Source organism: Camellia sinensis, unplaced genomic scaffold (genome assembly GCF_055761805.1).
Source record: "Camellia sinensis isolate YWXY unplaced genomic scaffold, ASM5576180v1 Unanchor4, whole genome shotgun sequence".
NCBI lineage: Eukaryota > Viridiplantae > Streptophyta > Magnoliopsida > Ericales > Theaceae > Camellia > Camellia sinensis.
This window is the reverse complement of record NW_028129277.1, coordinates 11,355,936-11,370,929: the sequence shown is the minus strand read 5'-3', so window position 1 is coordinate 11,370,929 and position 14,994 is coordinate 11,355,936. Positions and strand designations below refer to the sequence as shown.

Genomic DNA, 14,994 nt, shown 5'->3' with positions numbered 1-14,994 from the left:
ATAGTATATTACGAATAATGATTTATACTTAATAAAAATTACAACATATAAGATAGCAAATAAATGAGTAAAAATTAATATTAAGTATAATATTTTAGTTTTTTAATGTTATTATAATGAAAAAAATTAAATTATATATATATATATATATTTAATAATATAAGCGGAGTGAGAATCCTATAGAATGGGGCAGAACAAGTAAAACCCATCCCCGCCCCCACTTCCTTAATAGGATGCGGAAAATCCGTACGGGACAGGGCAGGGAAAGAAGAAACAAGAAAGTAATTGAGAAACCCAAAATTTACAAGGGACCAAGTCTTTTACAGTCCACCTTTTAGACAACGATAAAGCAGAGCATGTGCCTATTCTATATCCATGTGAAGAATAAATAGGAAAGAAGCCTAAAGAAATTCTCTTTTTTCCTTGCATTCCATGAAATCTCTTACCACAGTACTCAAATTTTAGACAAGAAAATCATAGCAACAACTTGGGAGTTGGAATCCCAATAAGCATATCATCAATTCCACAAAACCAGTAGGATAATGGCATCAAATTGCATTCCAAGAGTGTAACAATTTACCAAAAACAATCACTTGTAGGGAAGAGAGAAGGGTGTGTGTGTGTGTGTGTTGTGTGTAGAAGAGCTGGGGATGGATAAGGAGAGGTTGCACAACAGAAGACTGCAGTGCCTTTATTATAAGCCGGATTGGAATATGGCGCCACCAGACTGGTATCATCCAGTCAACATGTCAAACCTTTGTCAACAATCAATAATCATCACCTCTTGAAATGACCTCTTTGCAAGTTGGTCGGAGTAATATGGTATGCTCAAACTGAGATACATAGCTGCCTTTGATGTCGCAAAGAGGAGGATAAGGCTGCCAAAAATAAGTGAAAAAGACTTCTTTATATGTTCAATTCGTATAAAGATAACACAGCAAAAATATAAACATGTCAAGAAGGTCAAACAGAGGAAGGTAACACTGCCACAAATAAATGAGTAAGTAAAGTTTCTTCTTTTTAAGCTTAAATAGTATAATTAACACAACAATAGATTAACATGTTAAAATGGTTCAAACCTACACCATTCTAAAATTAAGACATCAACTCAAGGACATTAATTACAACGATTTGTGGTCCATTGTCATCAAGAAGTTGTTGGGGTCCTACCTACCTGTGATTCTATTCTCATCTAGAAGAATTTGTTTGTACATATCTTTAGTTTTACATATCAAAAAGAAAAACATAAAATAAAGATATTAAAGATAATCATCAGTTCATGGCTGCCTTGCGTAAATGATAGAAGGATAAACTATATTTGGTAAACACATCCTCTTCATGGTAAGGTATGTTGGAGTCCCAAATCCAAAAGTGTATGAGGTTCCAACTCCAAACCCAGTCCCCACCCATACACATGGAGAGGCAGATGTACGACAAAAGAAAAAGCATATAAAAAAGGGTAATTTACACTTTGTCCCCTTTATGTTTGGCCATTTTCCCATTTTGACCCTTAGGCTGTGTTTGGTCCATGGATTTGAAGAGGGAGAGGGAAAGGTAGGTCTCCAAATCCCTCTCTAAATCAATGAACTAAACACAGCCTTAACGTATTTTCCCCCCCATTTTGGCCCTTCATGTTTCAAATTTTTCTCAATTTACTCCAAATGCTAACTTGTGTCCAAAATTTGACAAAAAATGACATATTGACAACCACATGGCATAAAAATATTTTAGGATAAATTACACTCACCTCCCTTGAGGTTTGAACAAAATACAGTCAGCCTCACACTTTGGCATAATTATACTAACCTCTCTTTTAGTATGATTAAAGTAACCGAAACTAATGCAAATGGGCCAATGGTAGCCAGACGTTGAAATAAACACAAATAAATACCCATTTTAGTGGGAAAGAGATGATAACATTATTTTTTTCATTCATAAGACTAATGAATTATTGATAAAAAAGGGCTCAAGTGTTATGTAAATTAAAACCTTTAGGGAGGTCAGTGTAATTATGCCAAAAGTGTAGAGCTAACTGTATTTTCTTCAAACCTGAATGGAGATGAGTGTAATTTACTCAATACTTTATTATATATAACTCATATATCTAACACACCCAAACCACAATATATTATATATTTTTGTCATGTGGCAACTAACATGATATTTTTTGTCTAATTTTGAACATGAGTTAACTTTTGATGTAAATTGGGAATAACTTAAAACATAAAGGACCAAAGTATGAAAAGAACTTCAGGGGCCAAAGTGAGAAAATAGCCAAACATAAAGGGAACAAAGTGTAACTTACCTTATAAAAAATTTAAAATTTTGTAATAAATAAATCATTCAGTAAAAGCAAGATACAAAAAATTAAATAGGATGCAGGGAGAAGTACAAAATTAGCATAGGCACAAACAACTCAGCCATCATTAATCAAAATAAGCATTTAACGAGACCTTGAAAGATGAGAGCTCTCTTGATTTTGTCACGCCTTGTAAAACTTTTTTGAGTACATCAAAAAATATTAGGACTTTAAGGTAGCGTTTGGCGATGCTTTTCAAAGTCCTTTAAAAAAAAAATTCATGTTTGGTGAAATTGACTTCGTGCCATGTTTGAAACCCATTCTAGTGATTTTTGTTAATTCCCCATACTATATGGGGGCTTCTAATTACACGGTTACACCACATAAATATCTCTTTATAGTTACATGTACAAGCCTTACTTCATAGAGTACATACAAGTGTTACAATGCACAGAAGGGGTGTAATAAGAAATTTACTAGGTGTAAACAGAATTTCCCATACTATATCCTCATTGTCTGTAACAAACTACCCATAAATGCCCTTCTATCTTATAACATTTACAAAGCCTAACCTATAAATAGAAAAAATATTTGTATCATTAGGATATTTGCATCTGTGTCTCTGCAGCATTGCAAGCAGTGGCCAAGGCCAGAGATGTTGAAGGAGCAGTTGTTGTGACCCCAAAAACTTCATCAAGTGCTTAATATCTAGAATAAGGGTCAAATGTTATAATCCATTAGTTCGGCGTCATTGACTTGCTTTGTAGAACAAGACAATCATGCAAGAATCTTACCCAAGTTTGCTATCGATGTCTAGAAAATTTATAAACTCAAAAAAACAAATCAAACCAAGGTGAGTCATTTAATTAAATGACTATATGTTTGCCATTTTGCTTTGTCAATGGCTATATGCTCATTTTAATTAAATAAATTTATATCTTTTTCACCACCACATCCCATATTAATTTAGATCATCCTCCCCTAATATCTTTATCTATGAAGATCATATTACTCTTCAATACAGTTACAATTATACATGATCAAACCATCTTAAACTCTTCTCTCTCAACTAATCTTCAATTGGTGTTCCTCCTACCATTTCACGAATATATTCATTTCTTATTCTATCTTTCCTAGTGCCACCACACATCTACCTAAGGCTTCTCGCCTCGACTACACTCGTTTTATGAAGGTGTTGTTTCTTAGTTACCCAACATTCTATCCCATAAAATATTGCTAGTCTTATAACTATTTCCTAAAAAATTTTCTTTCAATTTTGTTGGTATGTATGAAGTACGAATACTCCGAAATGACCCCCGTACGCATATCGGATACGGATACGGATACACGCTCGATACAGTGGGATACGTATCAGATACGGAAAAAAAAAGTATCCTAATTTTTTTAATTTTTTTAATTTCGGATACGTTTGGGATACGCGAGGATACTTTCGGGATACAGCGGGGCAAAAAAATAATTTTAAAAACATATAACAAGGGTCAAACTATAAAATAACAAAAGTAGGTAAAATAAAACAAAAAAACAAATCAACCAAACCCTACCTAGTCGCGACAGCAGCAACAAAGGAGGAGAGGAGGAGGAGGAGTCTCTATCAAACAGCAGCTCGTCATCTCGTCGAATAGCAACTCGTCGATCGATCAGGTTCGTCCCTCTCTCTCTCTCTCCCTCTCCCTCTCGCCCGATCTAACTCTCTCTTTCTCTCTCTCACTCGATCTCTCTGGTCTGGACGGACAGATCTCGCTCGATCTCTCTCTCTCTCTCTCTCTCTCTCTCTCTCTCTCTCGACCTCTGTATATGTAGACTTAGGACTGTTTTGGCCCCCATTTGATATACATTTTTTTTTTTTTATAAGTATACTCTGTCTGTAACCTTTTGGCCCATTTGATATCATATATATATATATATATATATTAGCTTTTATATTTATAAAATTTTTGATTATTAGTTTAAAAGAATTAAAATAAGTTAAGCTTTGTAAATTAGTTTAAATTAATTTCTTATAAGAAAATAAATAAACTTATTAATAAATAAATGAACTTTGTAAATTCCCCCTCTCCCCTGGCCCTTAATTTGAATTGCATTATGGTTGTTGTTATGGGTAATGCTATATTGTTGAAATTTAATTGAATTGATGAATTTTTTTTTTTTTATGTTCATGCCAAAAGATAACTACATTAATGTTTTGTTTTATTTGTTTACCAAATTTATAAATTTTAGGAAATGAGTTCGAGTACGGGAAGTTTAGGTTCAACAAGTGGTACACCAATGGAAGAAGATGATCATACTCCTCGTTGGTGTTATGTTACAAAACTAGAAAAAAAATAGGAGAAGGAGATGGTAATACCAAGTTTAAATGCAATTACTGTCAAAATGAGTACAAGGGTTCATACTTTAGGGGGTCAAGGCACATTTGTTAAAACTTTTTGGCAATGGGATTAGAGTGTGCCCCAAAGTGACTCTGCAACACCTTGCTGAAACGCAAAAAGAAAATTGAAGAAGCCGAGAAGAGGTTAAAGATGCCTTAAAAAGTTCTTTTACCACCTTCCACTTGCCAATCTACATCAACAGGTTCAGGGCCTTTCGATACTGGAGGATTTAGGATGAAGGGGTATGAGCCAAGAAAAAGAAAGGCTACTGGAACTTCTACTCTAGAAAAGGCATTCAACCCAGTTATTCGGGAACAATTGCATTCTGAGATTGCTAGCATGTTTTATTCAGCGGGGTTACCTTTTCATTTATCAAGGAACCCATATTATGTTAGTGCTTTTCAATTTGCTGCCAACAATCCAATTCCTGGTTGAGGACTACATTGCTTCAAAAGGAAAGGGCTAATGTAGAGAGGTTGTTGGAGCCAACTAGAACATCATGGAAGGAAAAGGGGTTCAGTATTGCTTCAGATGGATGGACAGATTCTCAAAGAAGGCCCCTTATTAATTTTATGGGAGCATCAGAAGCTGGGGCAATGTTCTTGAAAGCTGTTAATTGTGAAGCTGAGCACAAAGAAAAGTTTTTTATTTCCAACTTAATTAGTCAAGCAATTGAAGAAGTTGGACATCAAAATGTCATTCAAGTCATTGCAGATAATGCTCCCGTGTGTAGTGCAGCTGGTTTACTCATTGAAAGTAAGTACCCGAATATCTTTTGGACACCATGTGTAGTTCACACATTAAATCTTGCTCTTAAGAATATTTGTGCTCCAAAAGAAACAGGGGGTACTGCTTTTGCTTATGATGAATGTCACTGGATCACACTTTGTGTTGATGATGTGATATTTATCAAAAACTTCATGATGAACCATTCCATGCGACAAGCTATTTTCAATGAATTCGTACCCTTGGAAGTTGCTTGCTGTTGCGGACACACGTTTTGCATCTGCCATTGTCATGCTCAAAAGGTTTAAACTTATAAAGTGTGGCCTTCAATCAATGGTTGTTATTGACCAGTGGGTTTCTTACAAAGAAGACAATTTTGGGAAAGTAACATCTGTAAAGGAAAAATTATTGAATTATGTGTGGTGGGATAAGATTGATTATATTTTGTCTTCTACATCGTCTATCTATGAGATGCTTAGGTTTTGTGACACTGACAAACCATGCCTTCACAAGTCTATGAAATGTGGGGCACCATGATTGAAAAGGTAAAGGCAAGCATCTTTAGGCATGAAGGGAAGCTAGATCATAAGGAATCAATCTTTTATTCCATTGTGCACAATATACTAGTTGAGAGGTGGGCCAAAAGTAACACTCCTCTTCATTGCCTTGCACATTTTTTGAATCCGAGGTAATAACTTAATTCATACTCTTACTAATTAGATTTCTTTGTTGACATTTGTCTTTTAATATGAATAAAATAATTTAATTTTGAAACTTTCTAATGTTGTAATCTAGGTATTATAATTCAACGTGGCTCAATGAAAATCCCAATCGTGTCCCTCCTCATAGGAATGAAGAAATTTCAAATATGAGAAACAAGTGCTTCAAGAAATACTTTCCAAATTTAGAGGAGAGAAGGGTTGTAAATGTGGAATATGCCAAGTTTTCAGGAGGTTTGGATATGTTTGGAGATTTTGACTCAGATTGATAGAGAAGTATTGGATCCACTTATTTGGTGGTTTACACATGGGTCTCCTACTCCTATGCTTCAATCTTTAACATTAAAATTGTTTGGCCAGCCATGTTCCTCATCATGCTGTGAAAGAAATTGGAGCACCTACTCCTTTATTCACTCCATGAAAAGAAACAAAATGACACAACAATGTACTGAAGATTTGGTTTTTGTGCACAACAATCTTCGTCTCCTATCAAGGAGAAGTCGACAGTACATTGAAGGAGAAACCAAATTATGGAATGTTGGTGGAGATGCTTTTGATTCATTGGAGGGTGCAGGCTTACTTGAAATTGCAAGTCTTTCTCTTGATGAACCAAATATGGAAGCTGTGAAATTCACTGATGAAGGGGAACAAGTTGAAGCTATTGACCTTGAAGATTCTTAGCTTTATAGGAATCATTCTTTTTTTTATCATGTTCTCTTTTGCTTTAAGTTTTATTTTTTTTTATGCTACATTACTAAAAATTGTTGAAGTTTTATTTTTATGTATGCTACATTAGTAAAAATTGTAAAAATAATATTTTTTATGGACATATCCCCGCCGTACTCGCATCCTAGTTTTTCAAATTTTGTCGTATCGCCGTATCCGAATCGTATCGTACCCATATCCCGTATCCGTGCTTCCCACTCCTCCACTTAGCCAAATTACCATGATTCTATTATTCAAATCATCTCTAGCTTCACTGTTCTTATTAATAATTGAACATAGGTAACAAAAATGTTCACTTTTTGTTATCTCCTACTTTTCAATCTACACTTCATTATTTCCACTTCTCATTAAACCCTAATTTCAAATGAGACAAGACATCATAAAAACTTTTTGTTACTCAAGCCTGGAACCACCTCATCAAATTTTCCCAATATCACATGCATGAACCGTCTCAAACCAAAAAGGCCTATGATGTAGGAAGGAATTAAAATACTTGGAATAGGGCCCATGTCCAGCAAATCTAGAAATTACGACCTAAACTACACACATAAAACCTAATAAAACAAAAGTAAATGTCTTAGCAGCATACTACCCATAGAAGAAATGAAAATAAGACAAATAAAACTTGGACATAAAGAGTCAAAAGCCCATGCATGCTCCATGTAGAATTCTTTTTCCTTGTAGCCCCATCATCTCTTCTTTTTTCCTTTTTTTTAAACAGCCACCCCCTACTTCGTCTACCACTAGACTACAAATTAAACTGCAAACTCATTTACTATGATCTTGTAGAAAGCCAGTCTTGCATGGTAAGATATAAGTAATCAATTCGTCTGATTTATATCTTACAAGAAAAGAAGCAAAAAACTATCATAGAATGAATATAAAACCCCACTTTGACCAGTCACCACAACCTCCCAACAATATTAACAAATAGGGCAAATACAACTGATGGAGCACACACCCTGTTGATATAATCTATTTAAAAAAAATTATTGCACAACATATAATGGCGACGAAGATGCAATTTCAGTCAATTGATAAAGTCTTTAACTCAACACCTGAACAATAAGCTATTTGTAAGTGGTTGTTTGGGATGATCTAAATAAGTGCACTTTTTGACTTTTTATGAAATATGGGTTGGGTTTGAGCTGGGTTTGAAGTGATGCGTTAGAGAGGTGATGTGACTTAAATAAGATGATGTGACTTAAATAGAATAGTGACTTTTTGACTTTTTTCAAACATGCCAAACCAACCTCGAGTCATATAATAAGCTAAAGGCATACCTGAACAATACCAGCATCAGACAAATTCTTTAATGCCATTAGATATTTTGTCTCCCCAAGGCGGTCTAAATAACGTCTGCAAAAGGCCAATGTTGAGAAGTTCTTGTTAATTGTTGCTAGCAGTTGCTTTGCTCTGGGTAACCTAAGTGGAATGTGGCCGGCATCAAAATTCTTCATGTAATGGCTACACTCCAGATCTTCTCTTACATATCCCTTACCTGGAAAGTTAACAAATGGTTAGCATATTGTCCATCACATTTTGCTTTTCATGAACTCTGTTGGAATAAATTCTCCCCGGCCAAATGAAAAACATTACCTGTCGATGCAAAAGTTTCAATTGCAAAAAATTCACCCTCTTCCATTTTTGTCTGTTCACCTCCTTTCACTATGGGAACAGATTTTCCAGCATGGATTTGATAGCACCCAATGCTATGCCCATTCAAGTTTCGTATACTTTTGACTTCCAGAACAGCCAAAATTTCACAGAGGTCAGTAGAGGGTATATGTGCAAATTGAAGAAAATGAGGAAAAAACGAGAATTCATAGTCATAGATATCCACAGAATGGTACAAAATGAGTACTGCTTAAATACTTGCAATTAAACATAAGAAAATGCAAATATATATATATATATATTATGCAATAGTGCCAACTCCAAAGTTATAGCATACTTAGCCTTAATCCTTGATAAACTTCATTACCTTGGGCATCTGTTTCCCCCCTTTTAAAGGGGTTCTGTTCGTTTTTATTTCTAAAATATTGGAAAGTAGTTTGTGATGTATTGGAGCTCTTTCGGGTTTAATTGGTGTAATGGCCGTTGGCCTTGAAATGGACAACTTGTCCCCTTCTTGCTTTCTTTTTATTTATTAATAAATTTCCTTTTGTTGTTGATTAAAAAAAAAAAAGAATCAAACGAAAACTAATCAAAATAGGAAGCCGAATCCTAATAGAATAGAAAAAACCAATATTAATAAAACACCTGACAAAAATAAAACTCTTAATTAAACTAGGGCTAATTACATAGACCTCCCCTAAGGTTTCTGACAATTACAGATACCACCCTCGTAATTTCTGAAATTACACTGCTCTCCTTTGTCGGATAGCGCCCATTGATAGAAATAGTAAGTTTACATTATTACCCAAGTACTTTAAACTATAGCTAAGCAACCTTAATTCAAAAATATCCCATCCTACTACTTATCTTTGCAACCAAACATAGTCATCCCTTCCATTTTCCCTTCCACACTCTCAAACCATCTTCACACAAAGATGCTATGGTTGCCTAAATACACCATCACCATTGTCACAGCACAATTGCCACCACATGATACACACACACACACACATATCTTCTCTCTCTTACATATCTATCTATCTATCTATCTATTTTTGTTATAAAGTGAATCTATACTTACTATAAAGTCAAGGATGTTCAAGGTGTCTACGTCTCATATTTTGGATTTTCCAAAAATGCCACTATAAAAATTATTTAAAACACAATTATATAGTGAGGTGAGTGGGGCTTGAACCCAAGACATTCGGTTTGGGAAACAACATCTCTACCACTCGAGTAGTACACAACATATATACTTTTAAATCAAAATTTATATTTTATAGAATTAAGAGCACACCCATCGGGACACCCATTAGTACATATATAGATATCTATACTATTATAAAGTGAAGGCCTCTAATGGTGTCTATATCTCATATTTTGGGAAACAACGTCTTTACCACTTGAACAACACACAACATATATGTTAGAATAGTATATTATTAGTTGGGTTATTATTCGATTGTAATTATTCTATGCCTTAGGGCTCCCTTGTAATTATTAATCTTCATTAATATAAAAAGGGGATAATATCACAATCATTCACTAATCCTTTTCAATTATCTAAACCTACATAGTATCAAAGCCAACTCACATCATTCTCTATTAGCCACCCCAGCCTCAGCAGACCACCTTCTCCTATCACCCAACACCAATCGGCGCCTCTTCTCTCTTTTCCGACCTACCTTGGCTGATTTTGGGCAACACCCATGTCGTTCTAGGGGCCGCGGCTCACCCACAGTGCTTGGGTAAGATTTCCGACTCACTCTCTGTTCTCCTCTAGGCCTATCAGTAGCCCTAGATTACTCTTCTAGGGCTGTCGACCCTCCTGGCCATCCCGTAGCCCCCTTTCGGTCAACTCCTTGCCGACTCCGACTCTCTTTGTATCGACTGGTATGACCCTGATGACCTACCCTCTCATTGTTTAGTATATATTGTAACCTTATTCTTTGTTTTTTCAAAAAAATTTTTAAAAAAATGCAATAAAGTGGGGAAAAAAAAATGTTGATGAGTTTTTAATTCTTTAATTTTCTTTGTGGTCATTGTGCTTGTATTTCTCCACCTTCCGAGTTTGTGATTGGCACTAATTTTGTTGAGGGTTCGGTAGTACAATATCTATGGCAGATTACACCAGTGTGTCCACTACTTCTCAAATACCTAGGAGTTATTGTTCCATTATACCTACTACTATGACTAATAACCCCAACCGTAGTTTTAAAATCACCACCTCTCTATTTAATGGTCAGAACTATCTAGCGTGGTCGCAAAATTTGACTATTTTTTTTAAAAGCAGAGAGAAGATGGGGTATATTGATGGCAGGATACAGGCACCCAACACCACTGACCCGGGTTATGACCAATGGGAGATTACTAACTCTTTGATTATGGATTGGCTGATTCATTCGATGGTGCCAGAAATTGGTGAGGGCTACTTGTCTATGGAGACTGCCCAGGATATTAGGGATGCTGTGACTACCACCTACTCCCACAAAGGGAATTTCTCACAGGCATTTGAGTTACGCCGCTCTATTGAGAGCTCTGTTCAAGGGGAGCAGACTGTTCTTCAATACTTCACCTTTCTCATCAACGGCTGGAAATGCCTTGATCATCAGTAGGACTATAAGCCTGTTTACACTGCTTATTCAGTCAAGTATCGGAAGTTCATTGCATAGGAAATGGTCTTCAAGTTTCTGGCAGGTCTCAATGTGGAGTATGATCCGGTTCGGAGTCGAGTTCTAGGTATGGACACTCTTCCTTCACTTCAGGAGTCATTCGCCCATGTACAGAATGAGGAGAGTTGCCGGTCTACTGTGATGCCACCTATTTCTACTGACCACTCTGCATTACTGTCTACCCCTAGAGATGGCCTCAGCCTAACTCCCATTCCTCCGTTTGCCGCCAAGGAGTCTGTATTCTGTGATTACCGTCGCAAGCCACAACATACTCGTGAGACGTGTTGGACGCTTCATGGGACTCCATCTGAGAGTCAAGGTGATCAGTCTGATTCTCGAGGAGGTCGGTTAGGCCAATCTAGAGGACGTGGCTCTCATCCACGGGCCCATCAATCTAGTGCTGTTGATACACTTGATTCTATTTCCGCTTCCGTTAGCCAAAATTTTGATGGTCTCTCTGGCATGACTACTCCTGAGCTTGAGGATATTTTGCATCACTTACTAAACTGCCGGTGAGCCGCAACCCCTAGAACTTTGACCTTTTCTTTGCCTATAAGCCCTATTCAGGTCAAGACAAAGTTAAGATCGCAGATGGTATCGTTTTTCCATTTCTGGGAGAGGTTTAGTCCATGTCACTCCTACCATACCTCTATCTTCTGTTCTCCATGTCCCCAATTTTTTTGTTAACCTATTATCCTTAAGTCGTATTACAAAGGATTTGAATTGTAGTATGACTTTTTTTCCTGATCATTGTCTATTTCAGGACCTTGTCACGAGGAGGACGATTGGCAGTGAGAGTGTTGAAAATGGTCTCTACTTCCTGGATCAACCGAACAAGCTTGCTCATTCTTCCACCACGAGTCCTACTACCAAAGCTAATTTATGGCTATGGCATCGGCATCTTGGGCATCCATCTTTTTATTTACTTAAACATTTATTTCCCTCTGTTTTTGCAAACAATAATGTGTCGGAGTTTGTTTGTGAGTCTTGTCAACTTGGAAAACAACACAGAGCTTCTTTTGATCCCAGTTTTAATAAAAGTTTAGTTCCTTTTTTCTTAATACATTCTAATGTCGGGGGTCCATCTCGTGTTATGTTTGTGAAAGGTCATCGATGGTTTGTTACATTTATTGATGATTTTTCTCGTACTACTTGGGTGTATCTCATGAAAGACGAGTGAGATTTTCTCTGTATTCCGTAATTTTCATAAGATGATTTGTGCTCAATTTGGGGCCACTGTCAAAATCTTTCGTTCTGATAATGGGGGTGAATACATAGATTCTGAGTCAAGGCAATATTTTTCTGCTCATGGCATTATCCATCAGACCTCTTGCACCAATACCCCTCCACAAAATGGGGTGGCGGAACGCAAGAATCGCTATCTTCTTGACATGGCTCAGTGCATATGTTTTTCTATGAGTGTGCCTCGGTCATACTGGGGCGACGCTATTCTCAACGCTGTCCATCTTATTAATCGTCGTCCTACCCAAGTCTGGCAAAAACAAGTTCCCCTTCAAGTTCTTCTAGATTCCAAGTCTTTATTTTCTATTCCTCCCTCCATATTCAATTGTGCCTGTTTTGTCCACAATTACTCTCCTACTTGTAGTAAGTTGGACCCTCGCTCCCTCAAATGTGTTTTCCTTTGGTACTCTCTTACTCAAAAAGAGTATAAGTGTTATCACCCTCCTTCTCGTAAGTGGTTTGTCTCCATGGGTGTCACATTCTTTGAGTCCCAGTCCTATTTCTTGTCCTCTTCGGTGTCATAGTCCTCCCTTCAAGGGAAGTCTTAGTGTGAAGTGAAGCCTGTGATTTCTATGGTGGAACCAATTATTCTTGCACCACCACCTCTTACTAGAACTACAACACCCAACATCCCCAAGAATAGGAAAGGACAAGTTTATGTCAGGGACCAGTGTTGTGAAAGGCGCACCTAGTCGCAAGGCGTAGCGAGGAGTAGGTGCAGCGCCTGAAGCAACCCAAGGCGAGGCAAGTTGAAGGCCGCGTGCCTTTTGCCCGACTTGGCCAGGTGAACAAAGGCGCAAGTCATGTGACTGTTTGCGACTTGTTCTTTTTTGGTTTATAATTGAATCTAACAGTTGATATCGTGTTTTTAAAAGCCTCAATCACAGAGGATTAGAACTCTGAGCTATACTACTCAATAGCCAATCCCAAATCGATTCGAAATGCCCTAATCGATTCGAAAGAAAGAAGAAATCTTAAGGTGTCTCTTCTCTTTCCTTCGGCTCGTCTAGTCCAGTCTCTGGCCCAGGTGAGTTCTTTTGCTTCTTACTCTTCTCCTTCTCTCTTCTTCTTCGCTGCCTGGGTTCTTCTTCTTCGACTTTTTTCCCGAAGAAACCTTATGGTGTCTGAGTGTCTCTTCCCTTCGGCTTGTCTCGTCTTGTCTGGACCAGGTAGTTCTTCTTCTTCTCCTTCTCCTTCTTTTCTTCTTCATTGCCTCTATTTTTTTTCCATCTGTCTCAATTTTGTTTTTTTGCTTCTTCGTTGCTCTTTTTTTTTTTTTCTTTTTTCTTTTGCTTATTTGATGTGTTGGGCTGGGTTATTCTTCTTTTTATAATCAAATAGAGACAATTGATTTTCTTTTTTAGTTGAGAATGTCATCAAGTGTGACATCATCTTGCACTTGGAATTTTTAATTTGATGATATGACACCACTTTGTTTGCCACTTAACTTTCAATTTGGAAACACTGATTAGCTACATAAATTTAGCTATAGTTTCACTTACAAAAAGCTTCAAATGAACATCAACTTACCCAACAAAAAAAAAATCCTTTTAAGCATTATTTTTTTTAGTATTACTTTATTTCTAATTTTTTTTTTTTTATATAGTTATAGTTTCAGTGTTTCACTTGCAAAAAGTTTCATATATTTTTTCTTGTTGAATGTGGATTATTTTATCTTTAAAAATTGAAATGTTATGTAATATGCACTTTTATGGTTAAATAAGGAAAACAAAAACGTAGAATTTTCTGGAAAGTAAATTTTGGAAATCAAAACCAAACAGAGTGATTAATATTTGTTGTGTATTTATGTTTTGGATGTTTGTGTGCGTGTGTGTGTTGGGGGGAGGGGGGGTTTTAAATGTGGGTTATTTTACCTTTGAAAATTGAAATGCTATGTAATATGCATTTTTATAACTTTGAGAATTATTCTATAATTTGCCTCAATTATTTATTTATTTATTTATAAATCGTCTCAGTACTAACATGCTATGAATCATTAGTCTATGTTAATTTATCTATTTTTTCCCAAGACTGTGCGCCTTACTTCAATAAAGCCTGCGTCTCGCTTTGCGCCTAGGCCCCAAGAGACCTTCGGCGCCTCGGTGCGCCTTGAGCCTTCAAAAACACTGTCAGGGACAAAGACAAACAGAAAGTTAACTGGATACAAGAGACCACTTCTGCTCACCCACTGCCATCTCCTGGTTCTGATGAGAGTCCAGGTAACTTTGAATATCTTGAGTCCACTGATCTTGATACTCCTATTGATCTTGATGTTTCTATTGCCAAGAAAAAGGATGCGAGATCTTGTATTCAACATCCTATCTCAAATTTGTGTCCTACTCTCATTTGTCGTCCTCATATAGTGCCTTTATGTCAAATATTTCCTCTGTTAGCATTCCTAACCATTTTCAGGATGCTCTTGCTACCTCTGAGTGAAAACTTGCCATAATTGAGGAAATGAAGACACTTAGGAAGAATGGCACTTGGGAATTGACTGAGTTACCTAAGGGCAAATGACCTGTGGGATACAAATGGGTGTATATTGTTAAACACAAAGCGGATGGTTTTATTGAGCGTTACAAGGCTAGACTTGTAGCAAAAGGGTT

General features: G+C 36.6%; 1 protein-coding gene across 4 annotated transcripts in view; it reads right to left on the bottom strand.

The window, feature by feature from the left end:
* Nucleotides 1-402: 402 nt before the first annotated feature.
* The window catches only part of LOC114272122 (methionine aminopeptidase 2B-like), a 43,181-nt gene continuing 28,589 nt past the window's right edge, over nucleotides 403-14,994 (bottom strand). For all 4 annotated transcript variants that reach the window (XM_082912562.1, XM_082912564.1, XM_082912565.1 and 1 more), the window contains 3 exons: nucleotides 8,457-8,600; nucleotides 8,141-8,358; nucleotides 403-878 (listed from right to left, as the gene is read on the bottom strand). In XM_082912562.1, the coding sequence (XP_082768688.1) occupies nucleotides 768-878; nucleotides 8,141-8,358; nucleotides 8,457-8,600 (473 nt within the window). In that variant the 3' untranslated portion in view covers nucleotides 403-767. The remainder of the gene's footprint in view (nucleotides 879-8,140; nucleotides 8,359-8,456; nucleotides 8,601-14,994) is intronic.